The following is a 12,690-nucleotide window of genomic DNA, read 5'->3' as shown; positions in this document are numbered from 1 at the left end:
TTATAATAAAAAAAGTATACTGGTATCTTAGTTTAACCAGACCACTGAGCTGGTTAATAGCTCTCCTAGGCCTGGCCCGAAGGATTAGATTTATTTTATGCGGCTAAGAACCAACTGGTTACCTAGCAACGGGACCTACAGCTTATTGTGGAATCCGAACCACATTATGACGAGAAATGAATTTCTGTCACCAGAAATAAATTCCTCTAATTCTTCATTGGTAAAAAATAAAGTTTTATACATACTTACCAAGTAATTACATAGCTACTAGTTTCTATTAGCCTGCAGCTAGAATTTCGAAATTCACGGTAGTGCTACTTTTGTTTTGGCTAGGAGAGTGACCCCACCCACTTTCAGGGTAAGAGAGGAACCAGCTCAGCAAACGAGATCAATATGTTTATGCCTTCCTAACCATGCAAGGGAAGGAGGGAGGGCTCTAATTATGTAATTACTTGGTAAGTATACATAGAACTTTATTTTATACAAGCTACTTACCAAGTAATTACAGAGCTAAATCCCACACTGCAGGAGGTGGGATGCATGGATTATCTACTCCAATTCATTAAAAATTGTAATGTAAAAAATTGTAATGTACAAGAAATAGAAGTATTGCTAACATTGGTAAAATGCTTGCTGGTTCCTTACCTGTTGAGAAACCTGCTACAGGAAAGTACTGCCTCTGGATGGCACTCATCGCAACACGTATAGCCAGTGTCGCCTACTACACCAGTGGGATTCTTTGTTCCTCATTGGGCGGGTGGGTACCGTTCTCAGCTAGCACTCTGCTGGCCCCCCATTCGATTGTCCGACCGGCTGATAGAAATTCATTTCTCGCTACAATGTGGTTCGGATTCCACAACAAGCTGTAGGTCCCATTGCTAGGTAACCAATTGGTTCTTAGCCACGTAAAATAAATCTACTCCTTCGGGCCAGCCCTAGGAGAGCTGATAATCAGCTCAGTGGTCTGGTTAAACTAAGGTATACTTAACTTAGTGGGATTCTTTGCAAAGGTGTATCCGATTGCACGCAAAGAATTTGTAAACAAAGTTGCCCCTGCCCTGGGCATAGTACCATATAACAAAGTCAGAGAATAAAAAACAGTTGTCTATTGCCAAAAGTTAAAAAGCACCATTATCCAACCAATAAAAGATAAAACTGGTGAGCACTCTAAATACATGGTACCCCCAGGCTCCCCTACAACTGGAAACCATTAATCAAGGCGAAAAAATAGGAAGGATTGAAGGAAGACTTCCTACACTCCTTCTCCCAACACCATACCAACAACCGAAATAAGACCCTAGGTACTGCAATTTTCATAACCAGTCTCAACTTCACGCAAATAATGAGACGCAAACACCAATTTGCATTTCCAAAACGTTGTTTGGATAATAGAGGTAACAGATTAATTACCGTATGTATGAAAGCCTGGGATGTGGCTACCACCCTCACTTAATGCACTTTTACCTTCACTAAAGGTAATGCATCCTCCTCAATCCGTGAGTGAGCCTCTAGAATAAGATCTCTCATAAAAAATGCCAAAGCATTTTTTGAAAGAGGGTGAGAGGGATTCTTTCCTGAGAACCAAAGGTTGCTCGAAGCCCCACATATCTTCTCTGTTCTAAGTAAATAGTATTTCAATGCCCTTACAGAGCAAAGAGTCCTTTCTACGTCCTCAGGACCTAGAATATCTACCAAACTTTTAATAATGAATGAGCAAGGCCAGGGGCTGGAAGGGTCGCATTTTTAGCTAAGAATCCTAGGGTAAATGAGCAAATCGTGTTACCCTGAGAGAATCCAATCTTCTTGTCAATAGCGTGCTTACCTGCTTGGCAGTAGCTAACGGAGTCTTCCTAGTGAGGTCCCTCAAAGAGATAGATTGCAGAGGTTCAAAACGTGGTTGCGACAGCCACTTAAGAAACACGTCTAGATTCCAGGCTACTAGTCTCTCTTCTTTCTGTTTAGTCATGTCGAACGACTTGATGAGATCAGATAGATATTTATTGGAAGAGAGATCTATACCTTAATGTCTAAAAACAGAGCTCAACATTGCTCTGTAGCCTTTAATAGTTGAGGTAGACAGATTCCAGGAAGATTTTATGTAGAGCAGGAAATCACCTATCTCCGCTACAGATATCTTAGAAGATGAGATGTTGCGTCTCTTGCACCAGTCACGGAAGACTGTACATTTGGCCTGATATACTTTGCTCAAGGACTGCTTTATCTGCACAGGATAACACACCTAGCCAATCCAATGACAAGTCAGTCGCTAACGTTTTGTATTCTTCAATCTCCCTGGCTAGTGCTCCGATAGTCCAATCAAGAAAGCTAAAAACTTCTAGGACTTTAAATAAGTGTAACACCTTTGCTGACGAAAAAGCTGAAAGTCGAGTTGAGTCTATCAAACCTGAGAAGTTACCTTGGGAAGAGGCAGTACCTCCCATGGATGGAGCTTCTCCTGTCAAGTAAGAGAGATATCTCCTGGCTGTCAGTCTTGCTGGAGGAAGGCACTGGCAGCCTTCCTTTGCTCCCTTTCACGGACAACCAATCCTCCACTTCATGGACAACCAATCCTACACCTCCTTCAATGCCTTCCTAGCAGAGGATGAGAGAACCATCTTTGGAAGACGATTGCTTGAATCGGGCTGGTTTCTCATGAGAAATGTAGAAGCAGGCAAAACTTGAGCTGCTGGCTGGAAGTGTGAGGGGATGGATGCTAAAAAATACTTTAAAAAAGAAGAATACACTGAAAGAGTAGGCTCCTGGACGACTTCTTCCTCTGCTGAAGAGACAGGAGACACTGAACCATGACGAGACGGCTTAGGCAAAGGGAGAGCCTTCTGTAGCAGGCCCAGTACATCATCTAATTGCTTCTTGATACGAGCAAAAGAGGGATCCTCCGACACGAGTGCAGGCGAAGAAGTAAAAGGCGGGCGCTGGGTTGGTGCTGGGTGCTCAGATGGCACCAAGCGCTTAGAAGTTGGCACCAAACTGGGCTGAGGCAGGTGCTCAAGAGAATGAGACGGGCTGGGCGCTCTAGAGCCCAAGACGGGTGCTCTGGAGTCCAAGACGGGCGCTCAGGAGTCTGCAACAGGTGCTCAGAGACTGGATGGTGCCCTGGCGAATAATCTGGTAGCTCATGTGGGTGCCCAGAAGATGAGCATTTCCTAGAGGAGCGCTTAGGTGCTGAAGACTGACATTCTGTATGGGAATGCTCGGGCGAATGACAAACCAGGCTGTGCCACATAATGCAACTTAGTTGCGGGTTGAGTGAAGGGTCTCTAGTACGATTCGCAGAAATGGGAGAGGCTTCTCTACCATGACGTCTCTTTAAAGGACGAGGTTCTCCTGGAAAACACCAAAAATGTCTCCTATCTGGGCTGGAGAGATGAGAGTCAGATGATAACTGGTGAGCACTCACAGTTACACCTTTCCAATGGCTGTCAGAACCACAAACCATTGAATCTGATGAGGGGGTGACTACCCATGGGCAAACCCCGCTGACCTCCTTTGGACCTTCAATATGTCTACTCCCAGGTTCAGGGGAGTGTGACAGTGACCTTCATCTAGGAGAATCAGCGGGACGGACCGCCACCTCCTCCACTGGCACTGACATTAGCACTGGCACTTGCTTAACACTATGCACTTCATCCATAAGGACCTTAAGCAATTCACCTAATTTGGACACAATGTTGACCACAAGATCAAATTTACGGTCAAACTTACAGTCGAGGCTGGCTACGGCATTGTCTTCTGAAGCATGGGAGCTAGCAACAGGAGTTGATGGCAAAAAATTTGGAGGACTAAGGATGGGGGATAATGCAAGGGCAGGAGAAGAAGGAATATTACAATCCATGACTGGAATATTAGTGATAGGTTCTGATCTCTGAGCCCTACCTTTGGCTCTAGCAGCCACCTTCCTCTTCCTATCTCTATCCAATTTATCCAAATGAGACCTCAAAACTTTCCATTGCTTCTCATCCCATCCAACACATTCAGCACAAGAAAGAGCTTACAAACACTCTTGTCCTCTACACTTTGAACAGATCGTATGACTATCGTAGGTCACTTTCATCATCCGGGTCTTGCAACCCTCCCTACAATACCTAATACTTGATGAACTAGAATCAGACATCATGAATCATAAACTGTCAGTAATCCTGACTAAACTGAGCTGAAAAAATACCAAAACAATCAGTACATCACCAAATCCTTTGAAAAAGTGATGAAAAAACTTCAGACCAAACCACCAAAACATTTGATGTTGTGTTTGAACGCCAGCAGAAAAGAAGTGACTTTCCTGTTTTGTTGTACCTATTGTTCCGCAATAGAGGGCGGGGTAGTTACCTACACTAAAAATAAATGAATCGCTACCGTGAACTTCAAATTTTTACGGCTGCACAAGTAGAAAAGTACATATCTGTAATACTTGGTAAGTTACTTACATGAAATGAAGAAATAGAGATAGGTACAGACAACATATCATACTTAGTTCTAGAAGCTTATGTCAAAAGTGGCATCATGAATAGGAGACACTTTCTACTAAGTGTTACTCAAGGTTGATGACCCCATTATCTGCCAACACCTCACTGCTCTATTCAGTACAGCACTGTATGGACACATAAACCTTACCTCGGGAGAAGAATCTTCCTGTATTTGGAGGTCACATTCTTTTATTTCCAGTGGGTCAGTTTCAGTTGTTATCTCAGATTTCTCTGAAAATACTTCCATGTGATCATTCTCTTCAGGTTTTGGGTTCTCGTTGGCATACACTTCTTCCCATTTCCTCTTCAGCATCTTGCAATTACACTTACTGCATTCCCTGAAACAGCAACCAAGTCTAAGCACTTGAAAATGTAAAAAGCTCTTCTATCACACCAAAAACTCTTAATTGCACAAGCACTGCAATACTGAACCATCCCCAGTACTGAACATTAACAAAATGAACGACCTACAATAAGAAATATGATTTTTCATAATAAAATTAAGTTTCCTATATACTTACCAAGTAATTACACAGCTGTAGTTTTAACCTCGCGCGGCAGCCTTTTGTTTAAAAATCGCGGTAGCACTCCAATAGTTAGTGTAGATGACAAGCCCCACCTACTTAACGGGAGTGATGGAACGACTTAGCCAGCAGCATCATTCTGTTTGTGCCCTTATGAACAAGGGTGTTAGCCTATCCTTCATTGCCATGTGCCCTGGCAGTGACTTTTCCTCTTGGGTGATACAGATCCTGTTTGGCATTCTCTTCCAAAACAGGCCAGTCTCACGACAATTAGACACTTGTTGGGGAACTAAAACTTCAGCCTTTACATAGTGCTAGAACTCTTTATATAATTTTTAGCATCATCTTTGTCAGCCCTGGCAGCCTTCTCATGCCTCAGCATAGTGTGCATGCCACTTCTCTTGAATTTCTAAAAAACCCATGGTTGGCTATGAACTCTTGAATGCTGCCTTTATCAGCACCCATTCCAGGAATGGTTTACAAGAGATCAGCATGCAATTGTCTTGCCTTTTCAAAAAAGATGGCCTCAGAAACACTACAAGCTGTTTTCCCTTGATCCAAATTAACAAAAATTTCCCAACCTCTTCAACTGTCTGATAACTTGTTTCATAACAAATTTCCCTCCCTTAGCAATGTTAGCTCCTCTGATGGCCTCTTTACGTTTTCCCAGTGTAGATTTTGTTTATTTGGCCATTACATACTCCTTCATCAGACCAACAACTTGGACACCGTTAACCAAATTGTCTGTTAAGCGAGGAATCCACTAACCAAGGAATAAACCAAGATATGACTATTTCCGGCAAATACATTTCTAGGTTTCTCTTTCCATATAAATTTCCTGAGGACCAGCTCCTACACCATTTTTTCATATTACTAAGTCAGCTGTACCCTCCTCTGTCTGAGACTCAGCAGCCTTCAATGCCCAGTTAATAACAAGGCCAGTGTGAAGATGTTAATCCCAATGATAATTCTAATTCTCATTTACGCGAGTTTATGAAATGTTTTGAAAGTAATAACGGGCACTAGGGTAAGGGCCTAGCACCCTAAATTAGGTTAGGTTTGGTACAGTTGGTTTGGTCACATCCCTATTATTTTTATTTCATAGTGTCCCAAATTAGGTTAGGTGAAGGGTTCTTGTGGGAAAAGCCCTCCCTTTGGCTAGGTAAGGACCTGGCACCCTGTGTTAGATTAAGTTAGTTATAGAGCCCAATGAGGCAAAACCTCTGGCTAGGTAAAGACCCAGCCTCCCAGGTTAGGTTAGGCGAGGAGGCCCAGAAGGGCAAAGCTCCAAGCTAGATAAGGACCTAGTGCCCTGGGTTAAGTTATTATGGAGGTGTGGTGGCATTTAGAAGTTTGGGTTTATGTGGGTTTATGTTTTTTTTTTCTTTATGTTTTCGTTTGAAAATGCTTGAAGGGTTTAAGTTCATTTTTTTTTTTTTTTTACTGGCAGTTTGCTCAGTGTGTAAAATGTGCAGAAGCTGATGGTGGATTTACTCAGAGAACAAGGGATTAGATTATTATAAATGAGGACAATTACTGTACAGAGTGACAGAGCTGGAACATAGGTGGAGATCCAAGAGCCCTTCAACCCAACGTGTATCCCACTGTTGACGGTGACACAAAACTTGTTGATCTTGAGAAGTTAGGATACTTCCTTAACAGAAGCTATTTGGGAGTACTTATCTACTGACTGGAACTGGTGAACAGTCTGTGTTGGAGTGTTGTTGGCCTACCTCGTGGCTGTAGCATCTGATGAAACAATAAAATGTGCAGAAGCTGATGCAGTGGATTTACTTCAGAGAACAAGGGATTAGATTATTATAAATGAGGACAATTACTGTAGAAGAGCTGTTGCAAACAGAGGAGGGGATAAAACAGAGAAGAGATAAGGAACATAGGTGGAGAATGGTATGGTCACATACAACATTGTGTCTAAGACTGATAAAAAGAAAAGAAGAGAAATATTGAGCAACTAATCTATGCCAGATGGCAGAAACAAAAACACTTGGTCAATATATAACGTATACAACACTAAATCCCAAAAGGTGCTGATCTCGACACACCTGCAGCAAATAAAGTTTGACAGCAGTTGGACAGTGACAAAACTAGGTGTTGATCTCTCCAGTAGGAAGAAGGATAGCAATAAAATCCTAAACTGGCTGATGTCGAGCAAGCTAACTCCCAATCTGAAGGAAAAGTCTCAGAGACCACACTGTAGTTGGGGGAACATTATAGTATTAAGATTTATTGACAGTGAGGTTCAAATATGTTAAGGTTCTTTTGATAGTGGAGGAGGGGGACATAGGATTAAGACTGAGTAAAATAAGGTTTGATGAATTATAGTATTACGTTAGGCATAGGAGGATAAGTTTATCAGATTAAGGTTTTTTTGATGACCATTGTAGTATTAAGGTAATAAATTAGGTTAAGGAAAGAATGTCAAGTTACCTCTTTTGTTTAATAACTTTGTTTTTCTAAATCTGTTGGCATCACATCATACTGCCCCAAAAGCACACATTCCTGTACAATAAACCTAGCCCGATCATTCATCCAGCCCCTCCGGGTACAGGGGATACTGCCCCTGGCTAGGTAAAGACCCAGCCTCCTAGGTTAGGTTAGATGGGAGGTTGGCAACACTGAGTTACACAGGTGGGGGTGTGCAGACATACACTCTTTACATTTATTAATTTTCCTTCAAAATTGATGAGTTAAAGACACCCAGGCTAAAACCACAGAAACCAAGATCCATGCTTAAAACGAAAGATCCCACACCCTAGGTTAGGGTCAGATAGGGAGTCCAGCAAGGGCAAAGTCTCCCAGGCTAGATAAGGACCTGGACCCCTAGGTTAAGGTTAGGTGGGAGGGCCCAGGGGAGACTAAGCCCCAACAGCTAGGTAAGGAACTTGCCACTATGGTTACGTCAGGTTAAATCCATCCTTGTACTTCACATATTTTGTATTTTCCCCCACCCGAAAATTTGGTTTTCCCACTTTCATCTCCCAAATTTTAGGATATGGGGGGGTCCAGAGTCTCTTAACCTACTCATTAGCTAATGAAATAAATTTTAGAGAAGTTCAAAGCACATATTAAAGCATATGAAAAGCATATTTTCAACTCTGGAATGTGATTATAGTATAAAGTACAAAACATTTTTTATGAACTTGGGAGTGGGGCTCTTCACTAGATTTTTTACTTCCTTGTGCACTGAGGGTACAGATGGCTAGCATATTTTCGACATCTTTGTTATTTTCATCTGGAAATCTGGGTATGTGGATAAATACTGAATCCTGATTGGTTCTTTTGATGTAAGTTTGACCAATTACTGTAATTGGAATTTTCAAATTCACTTGTTCATGTAAAAAACTTCAATTCTTAGTCATGGCTCCTTAGGTGCAGATATGTAACTCAGTTAGGCTATTTCAGCAGTAAAGCAAAATTTCAGAAGAAATTTTTTGATGTTATATATGTTTTGAACATTTCTGACACTCATTATGGTAGTGAATTAGAACTTTATCTTACAATTTGACGGACCACAGTGGTATACCAGGTTTTTCATTAGGGAAAATACAAAATGAGTGAATACAGGGATGTATTCTAATATTTCTATGATAGTTCTGAAAGTTCAGATTCTGATCAGGTAAGGTTCATTGATCATTTTCAAAGTGACACCATGCACTGGATGATAATGACCTGATGACCTAGTTTATGTTAGGTATGGGGGGGGGGTGAACTTGGTCTAGTAAGGACATGGCATCCTAGGTTAGGTGTGGTTGAGTTGGGCTGCCACTATAGGCTAACTGTTTTTACCCTAGCTAGGTTAGTTGGGGGAGGTCTGAGAGGAGGTCTAAAGCCCACTTCCTGACCATGTTAGGACCCAGCGCCCTAAGTTACATTACAATAGAATACATTGTGACTCACCATAACTGTAGGGCCTGAAGGGGTTCATTAGGCTATCCCCAAAACTGCTGACTTGCTACCAAAACTAGCCTAATGTCAAACATTCAAAAGACACAAAAAATTAGGAAGATCATACTTTCAACAGTAAAAGTTCATTTCCAGTCCAAACTCCAGTTCCACATGACAAACATTTTTTTTCAACAGTTTTCTTGCTGTTTCCAATTGTCCTATTCAAAATTTCAACCGGAAATCATTTGTTGTAAGGTTTCCAAACCTCAGGCCATGAGCACAGTAATGTGCAAAATGGGCCCTGTGTTTGGTACCAGCCCCTTGGGGATGTACATAAAACATAAAATAATGACATTAAATACCATAAACATAACAGTAAATACCATAAACATAACGTCTTACGTTATTTTGGATGTTACAGCCTATATGACCAGAACTGGAGTACTTGACGGTACAGAGTACTTGACAGAGTACTTGACGGAAGTTCAGCCCGTAAACGAACATTATCCCTTTCAGTAAAACTTTACTCTAGTTGCGTGGCCTGATTCCCGCCAGTCACCAACCAGGACAGGTTACCGCCTTTTTGGGCTTCATTAACAAAATGAGCCATAGGAAACTGCCATATGAACTAAAATAAGCATGTGAAGTCCTCATAAAATATATGTTGAAGGCAATTTGGTATCCAATATGGTATCCCCAAAATACTGTGACAAAATGAATGGTGACTGGACACTTCCTTCCCAGCACTCATTTAACAGTGCACTGAACACTAATTGCGTATATATGTAATGTTTATAGATATTACTCAAGATTTTAGCTGTAGTCAGCATGATAAAACAACATTTTGTTGCCTATATTGGTGAAAATATGAGACATGGAATTCAGGTCTGTCATGTGGTTGAAATGAAATGCATTTTTACCTTTAATCCGTACTTTTATCGCTACTGACATCACAACTGAAGCTCCACAGTGCTTATTTGATTGTAATTACACACATTTTGTTCTTAATTCACTCAAAATACCACTTAAAATATGTGAGAATGTTTGTTTACAGTACTTTGCTCCATCAAAGTAGCGAAACTGTGGTGGGAACAATTTTCCAGTGTTATTGTACCTGGCTGCCACAAACATCTGAGAGCGGACGACGCATGTGAATTGTTTACGATAAAAATGTAGTATTTTGTTGTTAGGGCTTTTCATTTATTTAAGTCCATATTACTATGTATACTTCTGAGACATGTAATGTGTGCATATGAATGTTACCACACTGGCAAAAACGTAAGAAAGTTGAGTATGACAATTTATCTACAATTGGTTGGAGAGTCAAGATGCCATGTTAAAATACAGGACTGAAATAAAGGTTTTAAATCCAAATTTATTACTTAAAACAGCACTATATTTGGCAAAACATACAGTGTATGTGATGTATATATATTACACTGTATGTAATATATAATAAATAAAAAAAACCGATAGGAAAATGCAAAAAATAGCTACATCATAATGTTCACAAGTGTTTAAATTTGTCTCAGGAATCTGGTTTGTTCCAAGAATGAATACTTTCAAATAATTATAATGAACATGTAATACATTTACTCAATTTATAACCTTATTTTGGTGTTTAGCTACCTAATTATTTAAATATTATCTAGAACTCTGGCGTCCTGAAAATTTGCTAGAGTTCCCCATCCAATCCCCAAAGGCGGCAGTGTTTACCACTGATGTTAAGGAAATGGTGTCAGCATCTATGGGTACAAATATTTTGCAGATTTAACCCAGGTAATGGGCAGTTTGTTTACACAAGTGACTGCAAATATCGAGATGGCGTCACTCGTCCACTTTTAAGAGTTTTAAGTAAAAGTTTCGAGTGTCATGGCCGGTAAGTTAGCACCGCGCACACCTATCTTAACAGACCTCTGTTTAATCGGAAATATGCCATTATTTCGTAATTTGAGAGAAAACTGTTATTTTGATAGGAATGTAGAGGTCTCAGCATGTTGTGGAGAGGGGGGGGGCCACAAGTCTCACTGATACTGATGGGGGCACGTTCAAATGCATTTTCTGGAAGTGTCCAAACAACAGAGGGGTGACACATTGTGCCACGGCTCGAGTGTTTACCCTAGGCTATAAGAAAGGTTATGTCTATTTATGTATGAGGAACCTGTCCCTGTCGACGACTGACGGGAATCAGGCCGCGCAACTAAAGTAAAGTTTTACCTCCCTTTCAACTCCAGAATACGATAATGGGTTTGCCTAAAGTAAAAATTTAATAGAGCTTCAACACGACGTCTCATCCAACCAAGACCGAAGGTGTAAGCCTGGGCTGACGCAATCTAGTCAAACACCAGCAGTTAACCACCTTGTTAAGTTTTCACCACAGATTCCAGATCGTGCTGTGAAATACTCCTACTGTAACCTACATAAAAGGCGATGATTTGTGTTCCTACCGAACTAAAACCAGACCACCAAGTCAGTCCGGAATAACCTATATGAAAGGCGATGATTTGTGTTGCTACCGGACTAAAACCAGAACACCAAGTTAGTCCGGAATAACCAATACGATACAGTTCACATAGGTTATTTTGCTAGGAATTAAACTGTTATGGTATTACAGTGAGTTGCCATATACCTATCATCCCGTTATGCATCAGTTTAACTGCATAAGAGTCAATTAACTGTTGCCGCACTTACCATACAACGACTACAATGAATTGATGTCAGGACTTTGTTGTTACCTGACAACAGATTATAGAAAACAGACTTTAATATCTAGAGTGCATACTTTTTTGTTCTCAATTTCTCTCACCCATTAACATGGAATTTAATTCCCTTGTTTCATAAGAATATCATTAGACTCACTATTATTAGCTAAATGAAATTATAACGGGCGATTTGATATACATTGAAACGAGTAAGGAAGGAATGAAAGAATAAACGAAAGGGTTTTCTGGCACTTTTTCTGATGGTAGAGACTGCTTAATCCTTGCATCTTAAGTAGTGTATTTATGATTTCGCAAATATATTTAAAAATTTATCGTGGGCTAATGAGGAATAGCTTTTATTTACTAGTCCTGCTCTCTCTCTCTCTCTCTCTCTCTCTCTCTCTCTCTCTCTCTCTCTCTCTCTCTCTCTCTCTCTCTCTCTCTCTCTCTCTCTCTCCCGTGCTCAAGATTACTGGGCGAAACAGAGAAATTGCCAACATGCATTTTTGTTTTACATGATCATGACAGTTTTTTTTGTGATTCTAATGGTTTGTTAAGTAAAGGGTCCACTATTTTTTGTAATGAAATAAAGAGGCGTCTTTTATAATTTTTTTTTATATTTCTAATCATTTACATATCACAGATGTAAAAAAAAAAATTTTGTTGATCAAGCCCTTAGCTTTCGCGAAGCACTCCCAACTTGAAAGTGGGTTTGGTGGTTGCCTGAGATTGAGTATAGGCTTTGTGCCACACCGGCCTTTTCCTACAGTATTTAAAAGGATATGACTTATGAGCACCTCAGGACTTCTTTTACCAACAGAGACTATATCTGTGATATTAATCCTGTTGATCATAGAGCCACCATGACCAGCCTTCAAGAATGCAGAGGTCAACATCAGATCTCTTATCACATTCTAATTTTTAATTAAAAGTTGCAAAATATACTTGGTAACGCTGCAAGACTAATGACTGTCCCAGTAGTGTTTGAGGCAGACTCGCTGACTAACAAAACTAAAATAATGTTAAAACATGTTATAACTCATCAAGCAATCAAAATTGGATGTTCATAGTTTTAAA

At 40.4% G+C, this 12,690-nt stretch overlaps 1 protein-coding gene across 3 annotated transcripts in view; it reads right to left on the bottom strand.

Moving 5' to 3' along the window:
* Window positions 1-11,668, bottom strand: part of LOC136827984 (histone H4 transcription factor-like) — a 204,569-nt gene extending 192,901 nt beyond the window's left edge. Inside the window, exons 1-2 of one of the 3 annotated variants that reach the window (XM_067085597.1) lie at window positions 11,603-11,668; window positions 4,630-4,819 (exon numbers count right to left, since the gene is read on the bottom strand). In XM_067085597.1, the coding sequence (XP_066941698.1) occupies window positions 4,630-4,794 (165 nt within the window). In that variant the 5' untranslated portion in view covers window positions 4,795-4,819; window positions 11,603-11,668. Of the gene's footprint in view, window positions 1-4,629; window positions 4,820-11,540 lie in introns of all 3 variants that reach the window. The other 2 variants (XM_067085599.1, XM_067085598.1) reach the window with 2 other exon arrangements.
* Window positions 11,669-12,690: the final 1,022 nt, after the last annotated feature.

Source organism: Macrobrachium rosenbergii, chromosome 42 (genome assembly GCF_040412425.1).
Source record: "Macrobrachium rosenbergii isolate ZJJX-2024 chromosome 42, ASM4041242v1, whole genome shotgun sequence".
NCBI classification, from domain to species: Eukaryota; Metazoa; Arthropoda; class Malacostraca; order Decapoda; family Palaemonidae; genus Macrobrachium; species Macrobrachium rosenbergii.
Note: the sequence above shows the minus strand (reverse complement) of the source record. Positions and strands in the feature narration are given on the sequence as shown.